Source organism: Osmerus eperlanus, chromosome 2 (genome assembly GCF_963692335.1).
Source record: "Osmerus eperlanus chromosome 2, fOsmEpe2.1, whole genome shotgun sequence".
NCBI classification, from domain to species: Eukaryota; Metazoa; Chordata; class Actinopteri; order Osmeriformes; family Osmeridae; genus Osmerus; species Osmerus eperlanus.
The window spans coordinates 9,074,367-9,099,988 of NC_085019.1; the positions used below are offsets into that span (position 1 = coordinate 9,074,367).

Below are 25,622 nucleotides of genomic sequence, written 5' to 3' on the forward strand. Positions count from 1 at the left end.
CTCACAGTTCCGGACCTATGCAAATATTTGTTATTCTGTAATGATTAAGCATATGGTGATGCTAAATTTTTCAGTGTAGTCACTGAATGTGTATGTATTGCTTTCAACGACACATTGAAAATAGATCAATACAAATATATTTGTCTTCACAGCAATAATGCCCCGATGCCTTGTGGGATGTTGTAGGACTGGTGTACTGTACTGTACGCCATCTTCTGTTCTGTAATCAGCTGTTGTTCTTGTTGTTAGTACAGCAGCTAGCCCCCTGCTTGTCACCTGTAATATAGGATAAACATGGGACGAAAAAAGAAAAAGCAGATGAAGCCGTGGTGCTGGTATCCTTTACCTTTATTCATAATTCATATGTCTCGCGTATATTCATTTAAGTCGTCGGAATATCCTTCCATAATAACGTCGGATCCACACATGCCAGATGAGTTAGCACTTGTTAGCTAGTTGGAGCTAGCTACTCTAGCAAGCTGGAAAAGGGACGGTAATTCATTCATACTGTAAATGCACTGTACTGAAGGTCTGTTGTTTAACAGCAATTTTGTGTGAAAAGCTATGTGTGTTGTTGAGTAGACGAGCTAGCTAACAAATAACGCACACGGTCAGCATCCCAGCCCCATGTGTGACTCATTCAATGTTTTGGAAGTTGCACGGATGAGACAGTCAGACACTCTGAACTAACTTGTATGGAACTTGTACAATAAATTGATTTCAACCGTTGTTTTAACTACTGTTAACTATGAACTATACTGATACAGTATCTTCTTATTTCCTGAACTATGAACAACAGGTATTGTAACAGAGATTTTGATGATGAAAAGATTCTCATACAACACCAGAAGGCCAAACACTTCAAGTGTCACATATGTCACAAGAAACTCTATACTGGACCAGGGTTAGCCATTCACTGTATGCAGGTCAGAATCTCAAATGTTGTTATCTAAACCTATCCCCAGCTCCTCTTTAAAGTTCAAGTTGTTGCTTATGTGATGAATAAAAATGCATGCAGTATGAACAGTAGGATGTCATTGAGTTTATAACGGCTGTTTTTGATGTTGACCCTGATGTAGGTACACAAAGAAACAATTGATGGAGTCCCCAATGCCATACCTGGAAGGACAGACATTGAGCTGGAGATCTATGGCATGGAGGGTATCCCAGAAAAAGACATGGAGGAGAGAAGAAGAGTCCTTGAACAGAAAACCCAAGGTATAAAAAAACAAAACACAAACAGCAATCGCCATGACAAGGATTATCATTATATCATTATATTAACACTTGCTTCCATTCTCGTGAGATCTGTTGGCGTGTGAGTGTGTGACTTAACGCGCTGTGTGTTTCGCACAGAGAGTCAGAAGAAGAAGCAGAACCAGGATGACTCTGATGAGTACGAGGAGGATGAAGAACCTGGCCCCTCCTTCCAGCAGCCAGCCGCCCAGCCCCAGACAGGATACATCCCACCTGTGACCCAGCCTGGCATGCCCCCGGTCCACACTGCTCCAGGGATGCCCCCTGGCAGCTACTCAGGTAGCCCATCACCTACATGTTGCTGGTAGAATGAGAAGCATTGACTTACCATTGGGCTCACTTACACGTAATTCAATGTTTTGTACGTCTATATATTTTGTATTGTGATTATCACAGATAATATTCCTTTTTAACTCACTTTTTCATCTTAGGAATGCCCCCAATGATGCCAGGTGTGCCACCTATGATGCCAGGGATGCCCCCTGTTATGCCAGGCATGCCACCAGGGTGAGTGTTGATTAAGTCCAGTTGATAGTAAATCTTTGGAAAATCATTTTGATATCAGTTCTGTCAACAGTAAGTCAATTAATTTCTCCTCTCTGGTCTTCAGGATGATGCCAATGGGTAGAATGATGCCTCCAGGTCCAGGAATGCCCCCAATGATGCCAGGCATGCCACCAGGTACCCCCCCCCCCCCCCCACACACACACACACTCAATCTCCCATCATCATTCCACCTAAGATAAAGTGAGAAAGTGTACGTATAGCGAGTGAAATCTAATACAAACCCTGTGTGTTCGTCCAGGCATGCCACCTCCGGTGGGGCACCGCCCAGGAATGCCCCACATGCCCCAGGGCCCCCCCACCACAGGCATGCTGAACAGACCTGCCATGCCAGCTGCCTCTGCCCCCCCCGCCCAGCCTGCCGTCACCAAACCCCTGTTCCCCAGCGCAGGACAGGTAAGGAATAATGCTGTTGTGTCGGGTTAACACACCTCTGTAGGCACACTGACATGTTGATGCGCAACAACAGAGTGGTATAAACTGCTCGTGCTCTTATCGTAGTGAGTGCTGTGCCATGCATGTCTTTGACATCGGCGTGGACTAAATATCTTGAGCTAAGTCTTGACCCTCCCCCCCAGCTCTTTCTCAGTAATATTTCTACTCTGTGCTCTTGTCCCCCTGTGCTACAGATGGGAACACACGTTCAGAGCACAGCAAGTACAAGCACAGGCCTGTCGAGTGCAGACTCTCAGTCTGCCTCCTCCAAAGCTACATTCCCTAGCTCTGCGCAAGTACGCGGCTCACTGCCCGCCGCCCCGCCTGCCTGGCACGCTTTGTGAATCTAGTGCTTCACGAAATAGACTGAGGGCATGCTACAAGACAACAACCAAAAACACATCTTCCTTTTGCGCCTAGAGATGTAGATGGCTTGTTCATTTTTAAATGCCGTGAAGCAACTTTCCCTTATGAGAGTGGGATGCTTTCGACTGTCAGCTCCAATAAAAACCTTCCTTTTTAATGAGTCGTCAGTCAGTGACAATGCAGTCCCCCCCCCCATTACAAATCTGCATAATTTTCATATCACTGGACTCATCTTGTTTTCATCTGCAATCAGTGTAAACATGCCGATGTGTACAGTAGAAGAATATTTGACGGTTGTTTTCAAGAGCTGGCACAAGTGTGGAAAACACAGCATGTTGTATGAGTTTGAATCCTGTTCTCTTTCCTGCCATAGCTCATTTGCATCCCTCCCTCCCTCTCACTCTCTCTCCCTCTGTTTCCAGAGTCAGCAGGCCGTTCCAGGGTCTGACTTTAAGCTCCACAGTGGCCCCGCCACCCCCTCTGAGCCCTCCAAGCCCACTTTCCCAGCCTATACTCAGGCCTCTGCCACGGTGGGCAGCCCCAGCCCTGGAGGCATCGTCTCCAAACCCCCCTCTACAGTGACCAGTAAGCCTGCCACCCTCACCACCAGCAGTGCCACCAGTAAGTTGATCCACCCCGATGAGGATATCTCACTGGTAAGTGGCCCATCAGACCCTTGACTTAATTTCACGTAGATTAGCAGCAACTAAGCAAAAATATTTTTTGATTATTGTTACCATGGCCGTTTTGTTGTATTATTGTTGTGCAGATCTTACATATGAATGAAATGTTGAACATTTGATGTTTTCGTGTGTATTCAGGATCTTACTTTACTGTCTTCCTTCTCTTTCCGTCTGGTAGGAAGAGTTGAGAGCCCAGCTGCCACGGTACCAGCGTAACATCCCCCAGCCAGGCCACGTCTCCCCCCCGGGAGGACCCATGATGATCCCCCAACAGCCGGGCCTGAGACACCACATGCATGGTATGCTCCAGCTGCTGCTGGCACTGAAGTCGAGGAGGTCGATGGTGGTGCTACTGTACATTCTCACATCCTTGTATTAATAGGAGTTATGTTCAATTCTTGTCTTCAATGCAGTGTGCATTGGGAGTCTTGAGATATTGAAATGGTTTTGAAATGGTCTTGGCAGTGATAGCAACACTGATCTGAGTTTGAACCAACCAACCGTCTATCTCCTTCCAGGCCAGTACGGAGGCCCACCCCGGGGAATGCCAGGTTACATGCCAGGAGGCATGCCCCCGTATGGGCAGGGCCCCCCCATGGTGCCCCCTTACCCAGGAGCCCCCCTACGGCCCCCAATGGGCATGAGGCCCCCCGTCATGTCCCCTGGAGGCCGCTTCTGAAGCCCACTCAACACACCGCTCTAGGTTTGGACATTCAACCCTTTTCTCATGTCCCGTTCTGCTTCTAGCCAAAACCAGTAATGGTAAACACACATTCTACCTGGTCTATGAAGAAGAGACATACATGAAAAAAAGCAAACAGAACAACAACAAAAAACACATTGCATGGGACTTATTATTTATACCGTAAGTTAACCTGCCTAGACTATGAACTGTTGCAAATCACTCTCTTCTGTGGCTTTTTCTTCTCATGTTCCATTTAGGTGTGTAGAAGTATAGTAGATATGGTTCGTATTATATTGAAGGCCCTGGAGTTACATGAGCAGTACCCATCTATATCAAGGCAAGTTTACGTAAAATACATTACACTGTTTGCATTAGAATCAGTGAGGCCTTCACAGCACACATAGGTGCTGTTGGACTTTGCGTCCCCAACATTGTTTGGTGAGGGCTTCAGATGGCGTTCTATTAATTCACTGTGTTCATGTAGGCTATGTTTTCTCTCTGACCTCCATCTTGAATGCTACTTTAACCCTACATATAAAGTAACCCTATAGGCTCATGTGAACGGGTTCATGTAATGTTATGAAATTGTATTGGAATAAAATGTGCAGAAACCTTATGACTCTTCATTTGTGACCGGAGAAAGGTTTGTACCCACAAGGTTTGTACTCTGATAGTGGATATCACTCAACGTTTAATCATTTGATGTATTATGAACGGTCTTCATACCTTCTCAACTAAACTGAAGTCATGCACCTGTGTAAAACATTGACCCTGTTTCTGCTGATGATCTTTGAATGATAATCTATTATAGCATTTCAGTCGGTGCAACATCAGTCATGCACTCCCCTGAACAATCTCGGCTTTTTCCAACGGACTGTTAAGCACTCAGAGGACATTCTAGTGTATTGTAATGAGTGCTTCCGGGTGGCACTGGCTGTCCTGCTAAACCAAGGATTTCTCTTCTCCCTGTAGCAATGCCCTGGGTGGGGGACTGTCTGAGGCCCTGCCTCAGTGTAGCCCTGGTTCAGCCTGAGGCAAGTCTCACTGTTTTCTGTCTTCTCATGTACACCAGGGGCCCTCACAGCTTACTGGCTGTTGGATCTTCATGTCCCCAAACTTGCAGCAAGTTTGGTGAAGGCCCTTGTTCTGTTCAGTGAGGCAACACACACTGCTCAGGCACAGCAGACTGGCAGAAATTTGAATAAGAATTCATACTTGTAATTTACTATTGAACCAGTAGATTTGGCTCTAAACTATGATTTCTGTTAGATCTTCTAGTAGCTCTTACTTATGAAGACTACTGACCAATGGCTGCCAGAACCGTGAAACAACTTGGTTTGCACCAATTAATCCTGTTTGTTCCATCAGCTATCTTCAGTCCTCAGTTTCTTCATTTGGTTTTAACTTCTAGTGAAGGAGAATCCCCTCCAGTTACAGGTTAGTTAAAGCTGTAAGTACCAGACACAGTGTTTCCTTAGATGTGTGTGTGTGCATGTGTGCAAGAGAGACAACATTCAGGTGACATTCATCTGAATGTTGATCTTTTTCAGCTCACTATATGTGTGATGTGGACTGGTACAGTGCCTTTGGAAACACTTCAGGCCCCTTCACTTTCCAGTTTATTGTGTTAAAACTTAAAATTGATTCTTTTTGGTTTGCCATTACTCTACACACCATAATGACAAATTGACCAAATGTTTTAAATACATTTTTGCTCATTTATTTGAAAAGTTTGTAATGTTTCATTCACAGAAGTGTGAAGACCCTTTGCTATTACTCTAATTACTTTACCTGTAGAAAAGCAACAGTGTTATTTGCAATGTAGTTGTACAGTGTGTCGGATGACTTTCCTAAATTCCATCCTATATTATGTATTGGATACATTTGATGAAATGGTGTATACACAAAATATCATATATTGCACTAAATAAATACTTTCAACATCAGGTGTTTTTTGGTTTCCCTTGTATACTGTGGAGGAATGAAATCTATGCTGCTATTTCATATGTTCGTTGTCTCTGTTACATAAAAAAACTATCAATACTTCGGATATACCAAAATGTGTAATGACAATGCTGAACATATATTCCAAATATAACTAGAGAGGGTACAATTTCTGGGGAAATTGTAGGGTGTGCTTGCTTGCGTCGATTGCACAGGGGTCCGTTTTTGAATGACATTTTTACAACTGATATTTCTGTATATTTTATATAAAAATGCATACTTATTATTTATAAAGATTACATAGATTTAAAAGCATTTTTTTTGTGCTGCTCATTTACAACTGAAAATACGAGTGAAGTGTAGAATTAAATATGATGTCTTCTCATTTCCCCTGCAAGAGGCAGCCTCATAGCTGAATCAAAACGAATAAATTTGGCAGACCGGTGTAAAAATGGACCTAATCTATGACTTAAACGTCCTTTTAAGTTTGCCCTTCTCGTGATATTTTCAGGCATTTAGCCTACTCATATTGCATTAATTAATTAATAAAGAACCCCCTTTGAAGATTATTCTACGACGTTACCGGCAGTAGAAGATGGAATCGCCATTCAAACAGTACCATCTGCTAACTGAAAATATGCCCCCAAAAACGTAAATAAGCTTGACATTTATTTAGTGGAAAATCGTATGGCAAGCCGTTTTATCATTTAACCAATGAATTCTTGATATCCAAAATTCGAATTTTTGATATCAAGAATTCAATTTTGGATATCAAGAATTCCAATTTTGGATATCAAGAATTGCATTTTGGATATCAAGAATTCGATTTTTTTTTCATAATTTACATCTATGCTGAGCTTAAATAAGTGAAACTTTCTAAAAACTTTCTAAATAATAAATGTTAATAAACCTGCTTATTACAAAAAATTCCTGTACAAATCGCCCTTGCAGTAGCCTTGCTATCCCATCTCTTGCAACATGGAAAGAACTCAAAGATTTTCACTGTCGGCGTTTGCGCATGTGTTCACTCTTCAACTCCATTGGTTTAGTTTTAAGTACGCAAATTTGATGCAAATGTATGCTAACTTGATATCCAGAATTGCATTTTGGATATCAAGAATTCGAATTTTGGATATCCAGAATTGAATTGTTGATATCAAGAATTCGAATTTTGGATATCAAGAATTTCATTTTGGATATCAAGAATTCCAATTTTGGATATCCAGAATTGCATTTTGGATATCAACAATTCCAATTTTGGATATCCAGAATTGAATTCTGGATATCAAAAATTCCAATTTTGGATATCAAGAATTCCATTTTGGATATCAACAATTCCAATTTTGGATATCAAAAATACAATTCTGGATATCAAGAATTCTAATTGTTGATATCCAAAATGATTATGGATATCAAGAATTCATTCTTGATATCCATATCCATTTTCGTGACGTTAGTGACGTAGTGACGTTAGTAACGTCAGTGACGGTGGCTAGCAAATTAGCCACCGTTAGCTTCACTTTTCGCCACAAAAACGTAACTTGAGCCTAAACCATGCAACGGAACGTAATTCCCAATAGAAGCAACTCAATCGCTACCAAGACGAAACTTTTGACACCTAGGTTGTCTATGTAGGCCAAATATTGACTGAGTTTTAGGGGGATAAAAGAATAATAATAATAATATATATGTGAGAGAACAAAGGTTGTGCCTTTGCCGAAGGCAAAGCACACCCAATTAATGCTTCAGATAAAATAAGTAATGATAATGATGAACTTATATTCCAAATGTATGATTATGCACCAGAATGTGACTGTCTGTGAAAGTAAGAAGAGGGCCATATGCTCAGGAGAATGTATCCTTTCGTGAGAAGAGGAATGCAATAAGTCAGCGTACTGGCAGGGAGGGGTGCACGGGGTGATATGATTTGCTGCAGAGAATTTGGAAGTCAAGGCCGGTGAGAGGTACCGGATAGGGGAGGCGAGATGACCACATCATGGGACAAGGAGAAGGTACAATGGGCCTCACAACTCTTGAGAGTCAACACCAGGTGATAAGAAGAAGATTCATTAGGCCACACAACTCTGTGGGTCTAGAAGAGGAGACAGAACTGGTTTTAGGCAGAGGAGAATGTTTCCTTTTGCACCTGGACATCAAAGGTCTGATGATGTCTGTCAAGCAGCAGACAAAGAAAAGGCAGTGGAAGATAACAGCCATCACACCTGGATCACTTAATTTTGAAGGTCAGTAAAGAATATGAACAGTAAAATGGTGAGCAGCTGCTGGTACTACTTCATAGCAGTCAAATATCCATTCCCTAACTATACAATAAGACCATACAATTGACATAGGTATGAGCAACGTAATTTTGTTGTTGTCAATTAGCCCTACAGAACTTGTTGAGATCCGTATAATGTTCTTAATGTTCCAAAATGTTGATGTCTTTTAAGTCAGGGTTTTTTTAAAGTCTGGTCATAGTGGCATATAAACTGGTTATACAATGGCTGAGTTTAATGACACTAATGATTACACCTCAAATAAAGTAGTAGAGTAATAAATTGAGAGACATGTATTAATTTTGCTTGTAATCTTGTAATTTTCCTTTTCCTTTAAAAAACAAAACAAAAAAAGAAACGTTAAAAAAGTCCCTCAGCTAAGGAGAAATAAAGCCCTCTGTTGCATAGTCAATGAAATATTAAATCATTTATAACAATGAAAGATATTAACTGATGTAGGAATTTTTACTTCAGAAGGATTTGGAAAAAAAAAAAATAGAATGCCAAAAAAATAGAGACAGAGACGGAATATCTTTCAAAGTCAAGATGGCTTGAGAGGTTTATTCAGCAATGCAGCAGTGGTACAGGAAGACAAAAAAAGCTAATGATTCAAAAGATAACACTTTATATAGTCTAAATGAGGAAAATCCCCCGCCCTGCATAATACTATTTCCCAATGTTTTTCAAAGTTTATCACCCATACTGTCCAAGGTGAATCACCCTTCCCGACATGTGTGCTCACTCAATATCTGGCTAGGTCAACCTGACTTGCACTCCTGATCTTCGTTTTCACTCCCCTGATGGACATAGTTTCTCAGAACAGCAGTAACCCAAACATAGGGCCTTCAAATCTGAGCTTTCCCAGCTGTTACCCCATGGCTCCTTCCCTTCCCTTTGTTCTTGGTAAGATGTTGTTCACTCCCAGACTCATATCAACTCCTTTTGAGACATAAGAATACATAACAGTCCCAGATAATGCTTAGTCACCCTGGCCCCCCTTACTCCTTCGAGAATGTTCGAAAATGTTCTTCCTAACCTCTACATCACCCTGTTAATCAAGTTTTGGGCCACCACAATGACATGGAAACGTTTTATAATTGCATCAGAGCTAGATATTCTGCTGTGAAAACATTTTGCTCTGGTAATTACTTTGTGTATTATACTTAATTATTATTATTCCCATCATAACTAAAAAGTTTCACTAATGTGATTTGGGTTAATAATAGAGAAATATATGTTACACGTTGCCTACAGCTGTCAAGTCAACTTCATGTTTATAGTCAAAATTTACTTCTGACTGAAAATGCGTTGCTGAACATATAACTGATATTTAAGGAACACTAAGGTAATTGCCATGACATAGCTTAATGTGTTTGTATAAGATGTACCTAGTTCCTTTCACTATTTGGGGTTCATGTAAATGAATGTGTTAAAGAACCATTAAAATCATTAGACAATTAATTGTTCTCTTTGAAAATAACAATAATAAACAAGTATAAGGTGTGATTGCCAGAAAACTAAATAAAGTTCACTAAAATTGTATTTTATTTTAGGGTAAGGCATGTTAATGTGAGTGCACAATAATAATACACACATTTGAATTATATTGTACATATAAAGGTAGGTAAATCATAAATGATTAAAATAACAATGTAAATATTGTTGTATTTCATCCACAGACAGTATTCACAACATTTGCCTGACCAGTCTTTCAAAATTTAACAGGTTGGTTTTGTCAACATTAATAATAATAATAAGACTTTATTTATATAGCACATTTCATACAAGAATTGCAGCTCAAGGTGCTTTACATAAAATCAATAAAAACATTACAAGTAATAAAAGTAATAAAACCCTTCTGAACACAGGCCGCAGTCTTTGCGGTAATCCAGAACACACAAGCCGCAGTCTTTGCGGTATCTCGAGCCACAGTCTTTGTGGTTTCCCAATGTAAATAAAATTGTAACTCAACAAAACACAAGCCGCAGTCTTTGCGGGAATCCAAAACACACAAGCCACAGTCTTTGCGGTATGTCGAGCCACAGTCTTTGCGGTATCTCGAGCCACAGTCTTTGTGGTTTCCCAATGTAAATAAAATTGTAACTCAACAAAACACAAGCCGCAGTCTTTGCGGGAAGCCAGAACACACAAGCCGCAGTCTTTGCGGTATCTCGAGCCACAGTCTTTGTGGTTTCCTAATATAAATAAAATGTTACTCAACAAAAACACAAGCCGCAGTCTTTGTGGTTTCCTAATATAAATAAAATAGAGAGGTTTTAAGCTGTCTTTGGAAAATGGCTGTTAATGTTTGGAAAACATTAACACAATGACAGTACAGTTTTACAATGATTACTCTAACTTAAGAAATTAAATGTACTGTAATGGTTCTGCACACATTAACAAAAGTATGAACTTTCTTGTTTTGTTAACAAAGTATCTGACACAATTGTCTTATTTTCAGCTTGCCTATTTACTAATCCTTTGCTTAAGATGAGTATTGTTCCTTAATCTTTTTCACACAAAAACACACTTGACATTTATTTATGATGAAGACTATACAAATATTTTAAAACAGTATGAAGAGACAGACGTGTCAATAACATCATCCTGTTATGTTACTGGCCTCTCAAAATACTAATAATGTACATACATAATAAACTCAACACGTGACTCATGACTGCATATTATGATTGAGTTCCATTTTGCTATTCTTCTAGTCTTGAATGTCTGAATACTAGTTTTTTTTCAACTCTGAAAACGCACTGTTATGTGCGTGCCACCACATGCCACATCCTCTCCTTTCATCTGCTCACATCGGAGAGTGCAGGTTTTCAGTGCTGGTCTCTGCCTACTTTTTCCATCAGTCAAAACTCTTTACAAACTCACAATGTCTATGAGTAGAATGGTAATGCAAGTCAAACGCAGCTTTGTGACCTTCCTTACTTTTATGATCAGTAAATTACAAATACCATCATCCTTTGTTGACAACTGTATGTTCACTGTATGATACAGGAGTTCACCCAAATTGACTCCTCATTTTATACTATAGTGTCCAAATCCTCATTTAGATTATATGTTTCCTACCATCGATTATGAGCTAAATTTGCTCAAATATTTTCCTATTATTGCCGATCTCACTGATTACTAAAACTATATTATATATTGGCTTAATAGTGTAAGTACTCTATAATGAGCAGTTGATGAATGTATCACTGGCACGTTGTTATTGTGAACCTTACTTCACTTGGATGTCAAAAGCAACTGCTCCATCAAAAGAAAAGCCAAGATAGAAAGTTACGTTTTCATTAGAATTTGGTAGGGAAGCTGAATTTCGAGGAAACACCCTGATCTTGCTCCCCTTGGTATTGGCTCGAACAAACAGGTGGCCACCCTCTGTCCATCCTTCCACTCGCTTTAGCAGTTGCACAACTTCAGGATTTGTCCATACCTCCCCTCCAAGCCATTTTAGCCTTCTTTCACTGATGGTTCCTTTTATTTGCTTTTCAAGTGCACTTCTGTGTACAATCTTGTAAAGTCCCATAGCTTTCCCCAAAAAGAAGTGGGTCACTATTCTTCTATTTCTAAGAGGAACATTCGTAATTTTATGCTCAAATAGTTTCTGAAGTGCATCAATTGCTGACATAAGGACCTGACTATTAGCTGAATTGCGTTCCTCATTGTTTGTTGCAGGCCAGAATAGAATGGAGACAAGAAAAAGAGCACTTGCTGATGATGTATATTTCCCCTCTAAACTGAATCTCAAACAAAGCTTTTGAAGTTTCTCAAGAGTGAGTAGCTTTGATGAACCAGGCCAAGTGCAGGCAAGAGCTACCTGGCATAAAAGGAAGTTAACAAGCTCTGTCTCATCAAGGTCATTTCTGTTTGGGTTTTCTGGGTACATGCTAATTATTTCCTCAAGCTTTTTACCAGTTCTCTCTGTCATAAGATCATTGAGCAAAGAGAAGATTGATGTTATATTGCCTCCACCAAGCTTATAAGCTCTCATTTGTCTTTGGAAAGACGTGACTCTTTCAGAATGGGTGCCTACATCTGAAACATGGCAGAAAAGGTTGGCATAAACGGCACACTTCCTTGTAAGCCATTTTCTAGGATTGTGTACTTGTTCAGGTTCTCTTGTATCAAGTTCCTCATCCTCCTCACTAATGTCTTTTTGAAAGTAACTGAGATCTTCAGAAATGCACTCAAGTGCATGATACATACTCTTCTGCAACCCTTTTAACAAGCCATGGAACTTCTGCCAGGGTTTTTGAACAGTCTCTGGTATGTAGTCTGTTAGTAAGTAATTCATAAGTTCAGAATTTCCATCCTTTGTTGCAAAAACATTAACCATTGAAAGCAGTTTTAGCAGCCTACATCCAACATCTACTTCCCCATAGTATGAGTTGTTTAGACTGACTGTCTCTTTTTTGGGTGCCTTCTCAGAGGCACGGAAAGCAGTTATTCCTTTCAGAGCAATATTTATGACTTCAGAGACCTTTTGAGGTTCCAATTCTTGCTCTTCAAGAGTGTCATGCAAGTGGTAAAACCACTTTTTGTACACCTGTCCCAGTGTGTCAAGGACAAATGTATCATATGGAAGTTGGGATTTTGCTTCCTCAGCCCAATGCAGGGCTTCTTCAAATCTTGTGTAACTGTAGAGCAAACGAGCTAGCTGTTGGGCTACAAATGCATCTTTGCCCAAAGCAGCATAGGCGGCTTTTAAAAGATCAACAGCTTTTTGAACTCCTTCTCTTTCAGTGATGACTTTTTCAATCAGTGGAGAGAATGTACTGTTCACATTATCACCTTTGCTTATTTTGTTGCGTCTGATGAAGAGAGTTCGAATGAACTTTAAAAACGGGTCTTTGGCGAACTTGTGCTCAATTAGCACTTTGTCCTGAAGTAAGTCCATTGCTATTTCACTCTGGGGTCGATTGGTAGAGAGCTGCCTCAGAATTTCTTTGGCCACGAGTGGATGGATTATGCGAATTGATGAGATCTGTGTGCTCTCTCTGAAGTGAATAAAAATAAGGCGGGCTTCTTCACTGAGAGAATCAACAAATCTGTAGAACCTGGTTTGTTCTACAAGCATACCTATGCCAAGTGAAGCCTCACAGTGTGACACAGACATGTACGAGTCGTGAATGTAGCAGTTTAACAGTGCAACAAATCTGATAAGTCGAGTAATGAGAGATGAATGATCAATTTTGTGTAGTAGATTCTTCACAAAGTCCTCAATGTAACTTCTTTGAAACCCATCACTCATCAACACAAAGGTGAGAATAAAGTCTGGTTTAAACTGTAGCTTTAATAGCTCTAGTTTTTTTGAGAAAAGAGTCTTCTCATCCTGTGTAAGCCTGTGTGTAACAGCAACAGTCTGGGATGGTAATGCTCTGCACATCCTTTCTGGATCATGACATCTTTTGCAAGTTAGCAGGACAAAACATAGCAGAGAGGAACTTATCTTCTTGGTTGCTATGGCATTGCCTAACTCCCGCCTTACATCATCCAGGTAATCATCATTGCAATCCTCCAACAGCAAGAGCACTGGGAGAGCACGGTTTTTGTCTTTTTCTTCGTATTCTCTGAGGCTCAAAGCATGCTCACAAACAGTTGTTATTTCATTTGATTGTTTGACAACTGCAGAACGAATTTTTTTTCTCCAACTCCAGAGGATCTGTCGAGCTACTGTACTCCCTCCACTGCCAGGATGGTGACATATCTTTACACTCTCTATGGATCGTTTGACGTTGCTACTCTGTACAATACCCTCAAGAATGTCATTTGTTTGTCTAAATGCATCTCGCTGAATGGACTCCCCACAGAGTTTTTTGTCGGCAAGCCACAGATTCATCCAGTCTATCTTCCCACCTTGATAAAAGTGTTGTTCAATGTCTTTAATTTTTCCTTCATCCATCATCTCTAAATTTGTGTCATCACATTGGTCAACACTGACAATTTCCAAGGAATGGAGCATGTCCTCATCGACAGATTTAAGGTCGCACAACCCTCCTTTGATGACAGGCAAGCATCTTGTTGGCCTATTAACTGAAAGCTGAACACTTTGAACAGAGGTGTTTACATGACTCCAAGACATGTCAACAATGCTTATTTCATTGAGTGTAGTTATGCTACAAGATGTCTGGGCTAAGTTTGACCACTTTAGGTAGTTTTCCCTAGATTCAGATATGACTGTCAAATAATCATGACCACTCATTTCTGAGTAGAATTCATGAAATGTCTCAACAAGTGGCTGCTCCACCTCAGACATGAGTAAAAAAATCACGACAAATGAGCCTTTTGGCAGGATTTCATTGCAGATAACAGACACTGCCTTTTTCAATTGTTTTTTCTTAGTTTTGATCCACGTTTTGTCATCAAGGGTCTCCTCACCACCGTCAAAATCACTCCGTCCATTGCAGAAAATCCAGCTTGTCCTGTCACAGAGTTGCAATTGCTTCATTAAGTCAGCTGTACTCAAATCTTTTATGTAGTCATGCAGAAAGTGAAGGTTTGCAGCATGTTTCTCCTTATACATTGCACAAAGACCAGATGTCTTGGAGTCTGGGTCAAAGTCAAACACTGAGAATATTTTCATGTGAACCAAGAAGTCAATGCTCTTGAGATGTTCAGGTTGAAATTTGTTTGTTACAATTATGTAAAACAGTGAATTATCCATGCATTGAGTTCCACCTGTCAATAGTATAGAGAGATTTCTTTTTAGATCTTCATTACAGACAAAGATTGTTTGATCGACTGATAATTCATCCACTTCTCTCTGTTGATCTTTCTCCTTCAATCCATGAATAAAATCTACAAGGTCATCGTCAGGTAAACAAAGTGTATTAGCTCCAATCCTCTGATAGAAGGCTTTGTCTTCATGTTTTAGCTTCATGTCCTTCATGTCTAGATACGGAATACAAACACTGTACAGTTCATTTTTCACGACACTTGCTTGTGGAACAATGTCATATTCAATGACAAATCTTTCCTCACTGTCATCTGTGTCAATCACCTCAATGAACTTTGGATTTCTTATGCATTTTCTTGCATCAACCTTTTGTTTTGTTTTTTTGAAGCAGTTTTCAATGTAGTCTAATGCATCTATGAAGTCTTCTTTATCTCTAACAGGTATCCCTATGATTTCACCATGTTTATGGATGCCTGTAACTTTGTCCATGATACCGAAGTGAATTGTGCCGTTAGCTCGCATATTCATGCATCCACATCCAAATCGAAGTACCTCACGGGCAACTTTAATTTTCAGCTTTCTTGATTCTAGTTTGTGGGCATTCTCTAGAGACTTGTACTCGTGACATGGAACTATCATGTTGTCATTACCAGTCTCAGGTGGAAGTACTTTGTGTTTTACGTATCTGAAGTTTTTGTCATCTTCACAAAATGTTCTATACTCATGACAAGGCAATGCTCCTATGTGTGATTCATTATTGGGGTGATGGGATTGCAGTGCCTTTTTTTCATTTTTGTTTTGAACTTCCTGAGTGGACACCCCCGCAGCACTTAATTCAGATGTTTCTTCACCATTTCTTTGTGCATTATGTCCTCCTTGAGGACTGTTTTCTTTCTGTACTTTAGTTGGTTCTGGCATTAATAGCTCATCCCTTTTTAGCAGTAGATGCTCAATTTGGGCACTTCTCATTGAAATGGTCTGAGAGAGGTATTTTCTTTTCAGGCCTAATAAGATAGGTCCTGTAACTTCTTCTTCACATAGTTTTTGAATGTACTTTTCTTTTATTCCAATGGATTTCAACCAGGTGCTTACATGCGATTCTGTCCATTTGCTGCAGGGCCATTTCTTCCACTCTGTAGAGAGAAAACTCAATTTTAGACATTCAAGCATTTATTGTTCTGATTTGAACCATCTTTGAAGAGTCATTTAAAATGTTAACTTTTAACACAAAATGTTTTGTGATTTTCCTCTTTGATAGACAACAATACCAATATCAATATAAAATTTGTTTTGTATGTGATTTTATCGCTTTTGATAGTAATCTTTGTGATGCTCATAGAAATATGTTTCTTGAAGCTAGGCATTGATTTCCAACCAACCCAAGGACGTGCAGGATGAGCTGTTGATGCAGATGTAAACCAAGCCCCCACCCCTAGCCCTCAGCTTGAAGCAAAGTCTCTGATGGATCTTGGTGATATTGCATTTAAATGCTCCAGTTAAAATATCCAAAACTATCTCCCCCAATAATTTATTTTATGTTCTCGAAACAGGATCCAATGAAAACTTTTTCATAGACTAGTTTTTGCCAATAAAGACCATCAATCACTCCATTATGGAATCCTTTTGAGCGGCAGGATATGCTCCCAAGACCATCCCTGTGTGCCAGATCACAAGAGTATTTAATTAAAATGGGCACTGGACTAGTTATGATAAAAGCTCTACTCAATGCTGGACTATATCTACCCAAACACTGGGTTGAGCCTGTTGGGTCACAGTTGAAACAATGCAGATTGTACTCCTTCTCTCTTTCACTACCACGTTCAGTGTTGCTAACTTAGCAATTTTGTTGCTAGATTTACCAACTTTTCAGATTACCCTGGCAACTTTTTTTAAAACAGTACCTATAGCAACACTATTTTCTTAAAAAAAATTATCTGGCACTTTTAGCAACTTTTGAAAAGTGACTCAAATGCTCGAATTTTCCCTCTCAATGACACAAATAATTTTCTATGTCACACACTCAGTCAAAACAAGTGCCTGGCTGTAAAGGTGCACTGTGAGTGCTCAGCTCGTACACAGGCAGCAGCAGGCTAGCAGAAATTTACTGAAGCAACAATGTGTAAAAATATCTGATCATATAAAATGTTTATATTACTTTTACGAATTAAAATATTGGATAATAAACAAACAATTGTCAAATCATATTTTTTGCTGGGATGGCCAGTCAATTTGAGTAAGTTATTGTACAGTATTACGTAATGATGTAATCACTCAATTATGTCGTTTAGCTACTTTAAGCAACAAATCGACCTCCCTCTAGCAACTTCCCATACAAATGTGTTTTGGCAACAGTGATCACGTCACCTGGTACTTAGCAACACAGCAAATTGTTTACTTTAACACACCTGCTGGTTCATCTGCGGCATAAACTTAATTTTGTCAACGTGACTATTAAGTTATAGCAGTCTTTTCCTATACAGCAGGGCCCACATGCACGGCTGGGGCAAATGTAGTTAATTTAGCTACTTACCCGCTTTTATACCTATCAAGTCCTTACTGTAGCGACAGCAGAAATACCAATCGTTAGCCAAGCATTTATTTAGTTTAGTGTGGTTTTAATGCTATTTTCTGAGATAATCAACTTAATTTTCAGCTTTCTTGATTCTAGTTTGTGGGCATTCTCTAGAGACTTGTACTCGTGACATGGAACTATCATGTTGTCATTACCAGTCTCAGGTGGAAGTACTTTGTGTTTTACGTATCTGAAGTTTTTGTCATCTTCACAAAATGTTCTATACTCATGACAAGGCAATGCTCCTGCTTCTTACGATTTTCTAAAAACAAATAAAGGGTGTGGAAGTAGACCAGAGATTATTAGAGTAATCTAGTGTAGGTTTGATATTTTTATATTCCATAGGGAAAACGTTTTTACATTTAATGTGGCTTTAATGCTATTTTTTGAGATTTGCTCTTTATTTATTTAGAGAAAGGGGCCTGTGCCCCAGTAGATATGAGTAGGCCTCATTTTCTTCCAAGCTTGCTGCAAGAAGTGTGCAACACAATGCACTATACAAACTTTCCTTCTATACGTACAGATCAGGGATGCAAGTTTGATATTAGCTTTGGCAGGGACATGAATAGTTAATGCAACTCAATTCTGACTTGCGTGCCTACACCTGGACTTCTGTGTGCCACTGCAGTGGCTATTATAGCAAGCACATGCGGACATGGAATTCTGCAAGCACGCTTCAGTTTGTGTTTTCGGTTCAATTGTGTAGATTTTACAAGCGTTGACTGGGATAGGCTACTGCTTTTCTTTTATCTGGGATTAGCAATATAAATGAATGCACTGATTAATAAAGTCAATTGGTAAAACTCTAATTGGAGATTTAACTGGGGCACAGCAGATTTATACTGGGGCACATGCCGCAGTAAAAAGAGTCTAGCGGCACCCCTGTAGGCCAGACAATATTATAAATATAGTTGAAAGGAGTAATTATGGGGCCAAGCGCAAAAAAAGTGATGAGCTAAACAAGCAAGGCAAAACAAATGAAAATATATAATCTTTTTTTTATTGCATTATAATTTTTGACCACAAGGTCAAAAATTCATGGCAGTCTGCCAAAGACGAATACCGAGTTTTGTAATAATAAGCCAATGCGTTCATTAAATCTTTCCTTTCACAACAACATTTTTGTTGAGACACAAGACCAATCTTGTGATTTTTGGTCAAACTGTTCAGAAGTTATAAGCAAAAAAAAGCAATTTGTCGTTGTTCCTGACCAGTGATGCTGTGCTGAAACTTTGCAAGTAGCCTACCCTTAAGTCATGTTTGTGATGACATTTACCAAGTTACGTCTCCATACGGTAAACCATTGCAGAGATATAGCCTCACTTCCACTTTGGCGTGGTCTTTGTAAAAAACGGTTTGAGTAATCAATTTGAATTCCATACATTTTTGTTGGCATGCTCTGAAGATGAACTGATTTGACTTTTGTGAAAATTGCACACTACAATGGCATAAGAGGAGTCTGAAAAAGTAGTTTTTTTTGAAAATTCTAAATGGCTCAAAAGGCAATGACGTCATAGGGTGCAGTTGAATCGTCTTGATCCAAGGAATCCACATTTATCATTTGGAGCAAGGCCCTAATCATATATTGGGGGGGGACACTTCCCCCCCAATATTCAAATCTGGTCAAAATGTCCCCCCCAATATATTGATATAAAAATATAAATAAAAATATAAATGTGCTACGCTACGACAGGCAACCACGCAGGGGCGATTCTAGGATCAGACCTTTAGGGGTGCTCAGCCCCCAATAAGAATGTGCAAAATTAAGAGGCTAGATCTATGTAGAATCTGAGCTCTTGTAAACAATGTCATGTTTTTTTAACCATAAATAATTTATTTGTATAGCATACATCATTAAAAAAAAATTACAAACAGGATTACCTGTGTTGAATTACCCCCCCCCCCCTACCCACTTTGGTTTTAAAAAGGTGAGTCTCACCTAAAGGTGAGGAGTTTGCATGCCTGTAATAAATCCCAAATTTCACTGGATAACAATTAAAACCTTTATGTATTATTATGCAAAATATTGAATGAATGAAAAAACAAAGGATGTCCCTTTCTTCATGAACTACCAGCATCAAATTATAATAAACATTAAGATTTTTATTTTTTATTATTATTATTTTTAGGGGTGCTGAGATGAAATTTAGGGGTGCTTGAGCACCCCTAAAAAGGGTCTAAAATCGCCACTGCAACCACGCATGCTGTCTGAAATTATCATAACAAATTTAAATAGTCCCCCCCAGTGTTGACTCCATGGCTACGGCTTTGATTTGGGATTATAGATTAGAGATTGAACCAACATTTACAGTCGGGTCAAGAGCATTTATGACCCGAAGTGCAGTAATAAAATGCTAAGAAGTATTCTCTCTTTGAGAAAACGTGTCACCCCTAGGGGAAGTTCTTTTGGAATTCACGAATAGAAAATATAAATTGGACATAAATTCTGTATCCCCAACAAAGAGATGTGCATCTAAGAATTCTACGTAAAATGTACTCTACAAATGAAATCATAAAAAATTGGGCAATAATGAGTTTACTTAAAAAAAAATGCCCTTTTCAGTTTTGGGTTGACTTTTATACAATTTCTTTACCTCCAAATTTAATTAAGATATTGTATTAACATTACATTATGTAATTTGTTATCTGTCTCACTGAGATTACTTTTTTTTAAATGCCCTTTTCAGTTTTGGGTTGACTTTTATACAATTTCTTTACCTCCAAATTTAATTAAGATATTGTATTAACATTACATGATGTAATGTGTTATCTGTCTCACTCCAATTCTAATGTAGAATATAGGGAATGTGTTTATTTGAATGGCTAAATACTTTATTCATAAATGTGAATTTTCATCAACAGTGCCTATTTATTCATTTTCTACATGACTAAGTACCTCATTAGAACACTAAAAACAATGCACAATGAAAAAAGTGTAAAACTAGTTTAATTGTATGAATCCATTTAAAAAATATATTATAACTTGTGCCTCAATTTTTTGCTGCTGAATGTTTTGTATGTGCATTTATAGAGGCATATTTTGCCATTTAATTAACATTTTATTTTAGTAATTTTCTTTCTCGTTGTATATTGTTTAATCTGATCTTGGAGATTTTTCTCACCCAATGTTCATTGCTGAAGCGATTGTATCCACTGATAAGGAATCCAATGATACCTCATTTTGGCTAATCGATCATATGGTTAACGCACCTCCAATTTTGACCCATTGGTGGCGCTAGAGTGCTCAAGTTGTAGACATGAAACTTACTGACAAGGATCAGGACACTGTCCCCAATGAGTGTGCCAAATGTAAAAACTTGTTTACCATACTGTTCTATGGGCTGCCATAGACTCCCATGGCAGAATAATAATAATAATAAACCTAACAAAAACAATAAGGGGCGAGCAGCAAAGCTATGTTTGGTGTCCGTTTGTCTATGTAGCTGTTGAAGCTATGTCTATGTAATCTGGTGTCCGTTTGAAGTTTTATATCATATATTAATCAATATTGTAAGAGACACAATATTTTAAAACTGTAGTCGTTTGAACCTGGTCCCTAACGTGTCGCAGCACACTAGTGTTAATTTGAGACGAATGTCAAATGTCTAATATGAAACCAACTTCACCTCGGTTCCTAATGTAGGCTACAGTAACTTTTAGAGTGCCACTGATATTAACTTGGGGGGTGCAATATTGAATTGTAACATTGACATCATTATCGGCTACTCTTTTGTAGGTAGCCTATGTTCTAGAATAAATGTTTAAATGTCAGATGCTCACCCGAGAAAGGCGTTTAGTAGGCCTATTTGCAGTGTGTGTGAAAGGAATGTGAAAATGAATTAGGCATCATCGGAAATCCCTAGGCAAAATACGAGTTCCCCCCCATTACCACCGTAGTGTTCCTCAAAAATTGCTCTTGAGAAATGTATGTAATAATCCCCCCCAAAGTAGTCTATATATGAGATTTTCGCCCCTGGAATAGGCCTACTCTTGGAAGTTTTTGGTGAAAAGGAACACTGTTGTGCTTGTACGGTTATAATGGAGATCCCAGTTTTTGTACAAGTTTACGTAGGCTAATTAAGAACAACTGTAGGCTACATCTGCACGGGACATAATCTGCATTGTTTCACGACACCAACTGGACAGAGACACACAGCAGAAAGACACACCGATATGAAATGGCAGGTGTTGTGTGTGTTGAAATTTCACTCCCTGTCAGAATTCCACTCCCCTACACGTGAACACGCACACACTCTTTCTAGTAACCTACTGCTATGCGTGGATCGTTCCGAGGCCATTTTTATTCAGCTTTATTATACTGCTTCTAAAATGCATTGTGAAATGTGCAAAAGCGACGTTTCACATAACTGATTACGTAGGCTAATGTCTGCGGATTGAAAAACATCTGATCCAGGGGCGTCGTTAGACCCTTTTTACTGGGGCACGTACCCCAGGATAAATCTGCTGTGCCCCAGTAAAATCAAAAGTTTTAACAATTTACTTTATTAGTTAGTGCATTCATTTTGGTTGATAATCCCGGAAAAATGTACGCAGTATCTCAACGCTTGTAAAATCAAAGCAGTTTAACCGAAAACACAAATCGATGCATGTCAGCGAGCTCTTCTGAGCTTGCCAAATAGCCAGATAGAGTTTATATAGCCTAGTAGCGCATTGTGTGCAACACGCTTGGAAGATATGGGATATGAATAGGGGCCTGTGCCCCAGTACAGTTTTATGTCTAACAACGCCACTGATCTGATCGCTTCTCTGCTTCTGGGATCGCAAACTGTTCACTCTTCTTTTCACTAACGGAGTTACAAAATTAAGCTGAGTTGTGGGTTTTATAAGAAGCCTATTATCAATCTGCAGATTGGAGAGAATGTTTAAATAACACAACAACGTAAAATGAGCCGTTCAGACACAACGGTAAATAAGTCTCTCTGAAGCTAGGACGGTGTTTATAGTGAATAGAGATAACTAATATTACATAATTTACTGTCAAATAGGGTTTGTTAGGAATCAGAGAGCAAGCCTCTTTAAAGAATCTCTTCAGATCATCCAGGGTCCTACTCTCTTGTGCACTCTGATCTTCAGCTCAGCCCACAGGTTTGCAATAGGGTTAAATGAATATTGCCTCTGTGTCACCTTATCTATATAGGCTACAATAGCCTACATTTTACTGCTCGTAAATTCCTTAATACTTTGATCAACTTCAAAAAGTCAAATATAAATGGCAAAAATGCTTTAGTTACATTTTGTTCATAACAATAGGGTGAATACAGGTAAAGTGGGACATTTAAGCTTGATCTTCTATGTCTTCGTGTGTAAATACTACAAGACTCATGACAGAGTTCAGTCTTTGAGGGTAAAGGGCTACATTGGTGGGGTTCTATGTTTGTGATGTCACTTTTGGGTTAGGGGCATGCGTCTTTTCAACACCAGGATCTCAAAAAATCAATGAAAAGTGAAATGACATAGCAATATGGAGCAAATATTGTGAAAGCTATAAAAAAGTTTAACTTGGTTTAGGGTTTGTAGTTACAACATATATTTTCATAAGAAGTAAAACTGTAGCAGGAAATCTTGAAATGTATTTAAAATAATTGTATATGTTTTTATTGACAGCCATTTTGTCTCTGTCCCAGTTTACCAGTAGCCTATTGGTAAAGTGGGACAGGGTGTTACTGGTAAACTGGGACAGCCAATTAAGTCATTTAAAAGGGGTTTATGTCCCCTTTTGTTGTGTGTATTATAAATGTACATGTCAACAATGATTGCATTTATTAGTAGTAACTACTTTGGGATAGGCTATAATTTACTTATTTTCAGTATAATATAAAACAGTTAAAAACGTATTTCAGGATAGAACTGTTAAACTAACACGGAGGAAGATGAGGAACGAGAAAGAGAAGATAAGGACAGGGAACAAGAGAATGTTGAATAAGTAGTGAGTAGAGTGCATTAAAGTAGCCTCAGATTTTTTATTTAGAGTAAAGTGAGTTAAGTGCTATATATAAAAAGGTACTTAATAAATAATGATCTTTGATGAACCCAAGTTTCTTTGATAGCCAAATTAGAGACTGTCAGGGTTGTGACCCTTTGTTGGCCACCAGAGGCCCTCGCTGTGTTTTCTTGTTTTTAGTTCTGTTAATCTGTTCTCATTATGACATATTGTTTTCACCTGTGCCTTGTTTGTTCTGTGCTTTTTAAGTGGCTTGGATTATTAGTTCTGTGCTTAGTTTTTCTCTCACATGCCACAGGTTAGAGTTCCTTGGTTGTGCTTTTTTGACTATCTTCTTTTTGTATATAATTTCTACTGCCAATAAAAGGAGTTAATCGCTTATTTTTGGAGTCTGCTTTTGGGTCCACACTTGGATTCTGACAAGAAACATTACAAGTCCATCAAATATCATTATTTATATAAGAAACCAAATTCGGTCAACATTTAGGCTATCCAGCTTGGTGTGTGTCTTCTATGCCTACTAAAGAACCTGCTGTGTAGTCAAGATAATATAAGTATGGTATTAGCCAACTGTACAAATTGGCTAATGGATAAGAGCGTCTGCTAAATGACGAAATGTAAATGACTAAATGTACAAATGTATGCAGTAATGTAATAAATTTTAATAAATAAATACATTTTTTTTTTAAATAAAAGTCTTGTCTTGGCTTTGTCTTGTCCAGCAACCGCGCCTTAACGCATTATAATACACCTCATGATATAGGCTACCTCGGGGGTGGCGAACCTGCCGCTCTTTGCCTGCTCCTGTGAGGCTCTCACTGAGCGGCTGGGGGAATAAAAGGAATACAAAAAAGTTATACTGTATATGGACCCTTTCGCATTTCGTATCGCGTATCACATCATTGTTTAAGACTTAAACAAACCACACAGAGCCGTCGCAGGGAGGGTGCCAGGCCCTGTGCTAGCTTAACATGCGAGGCACTGCTTATTGACGTGATGCACGCACAAGAATCACTCAACCCACACGGAGACCATAATTCCGACACCTATCATCCTGCGCGCGCGCGGAGCCATACCATTTCTGCAAGACGTGCTGACAAATTTATCCAGCGATCCTCGAATCGACTTGTGAAATTCTTGCTTCTTTTTTAGTTGTATTCCTTTTCTGAGCACCCGACTCATGTTTGCAAAATCGGTCTTGCTCTCTTGTAGGTGACGTTTGTTTCTCCCGGCCGTCTCCTTCCTCCTCGCACTCTCTCACAGGGCGTAACGCCCTGTGGTGTAACGTAAATAATGAACGATTTTTTGACAAACGGGAATTTAATTTTAGATCGAGTCATCGAGTCAAGAACAGGAATAAAAAAATATTGACAGTAGAACATATTTTTTGTGATTGCAAACTAGGCAGGCGCGAGGCTGCGGTTATGCTTTGTATTATGACTGTCATTAGATCTGTAAACCGCTGTTGTAGTGCGGGCGTGCATGTGTGGCTCTATGCTATGGTGAGTTTTTTTTGGCTCTTTTTGCTGGACTGGTTAGCCACCCTTTTACGCTACTCAATCTTTTAAAGCCTACGGCTACAGCCGTGGCCAAAAGCATTGGGGGCGACATACATTTTTTGTTTGCAAAGCTTGCTGGGCCTTGGCATAAAATGACTGCTAACATAATTTCAGTCATATCATCAGCACAGGGGAAAGTGTGAACTAGTTCTAGCCGGTGAAATCACTCTATCATTCTGATTGGATTTTAAGAGCAGATTGACTGCTGTAAAAGAGGGGACTATTTGCATATATTGACATTTTTCGCCCCCCAAAAGCTTTAAAAAATATGAAATGTTCCTTATTGTATTATAGTATTCTATAGAAACATGTGAAAACATTTTCTTCAAATACTGAACCAGCAAACTTTGCAAAAACATTTGTCATTGCCAAAACTTATGGCCACGACTACAGCCAACAGTAGGCTACACTGATGACTCTTTCAGGGATTCACAAAAAATGAATTTAGCATCTTTATGCATATCAGTATAGCAAGTATATGTAATGTAGGTATCCTATATAACATAGTATATTTGTTAGTTCTGACAAAAATTTGCATATTTTTGCTTCTCTACTTACCCGTATCAGAGTCACTGTCTGCCATTTCACTTCTGCATTACTAAAAGTGTGTGTGTAGGGGGAATAAAAA

The 25,622-nt window shown here is 39.0% G+C and overlaps 2 protein-coding genes across 4 annotated transcripts; one reads left to right on the plus strand and one right to left on the minus strand.

The window, feature by feature from the left end:
* The first annotated feature begins 173 nt into the window (after positions 1-173).
* LOC134011998 (BUB3-interacting and GLEBS motif-containing protein ZNF207-like) lies at positions 174-5,934 on the plus strand. 3 transcript variants are annotated; one of them, XM_062451602.1, is made up of 12 exons: positions 174-335; positions 800-926; positions 1,080-1,218; positions 1,357-1,536; positions 1,689-1,764; positions 1,868-1,938; positions 2,063-2,217; positions 2,451-2,552; positions 3,045-3,278; positions 3,484-3,604; positions 3,824-4,008; positions 4,248-5,934. In XM_062451602.1, the coding sequence occupies exons 1-11, from the start codon at positions 295-297 to the stop codon at positions 3,982-3,984; spliced, it is 1,407 nt and encodes a 468-aa protein (XP_062307586.1). In that variant the 5' UTR covers positions 174-294; the 3' UTR covers positions 3,985-4,008; positions 4,248-5,934. The 3 variants fall into 3 exon arrangements, with proteins under 3 accessions (XP_062307586.1, XP_062307578.1, XP_062307595.1); XM_062451594.1 differs by having other exon boundaries at positions 3,824-5,934; XM_062451611.1 differs by lacking the exon at positions 2,451-2,552 and having other exon boundaries at positions 176-335; positions 3,824-5,934.
* Positions 5,935-8,739: 2,805 nt separating this feature from the next.
* On the minus strand, positions 8,740-25,587 carry LOC134012039 (sterile alpha motif domain-containing protein 9-like). The gene is made up of 2 exons (XM_062451656.1): positions 25,553-25,587; positions 8,740-16,034 (listed from the first exon to the last, which is right to left on the minus strand). The coding sequence occupies exons 1-2, from the start codon at positions 25,575-25,577 to the stop codon at positions 11,446-11,448; spliced, it is 4,614 nt and encodes a 1,537-aa protein (XP_062307640.1). The 5' UTR covers positions 25,578-25,587; the 3' UTR covers positions 8,740-11,445.
* Between the last annotated feature and the right edge of the window lie 35 nt (positions 25,588-25,622).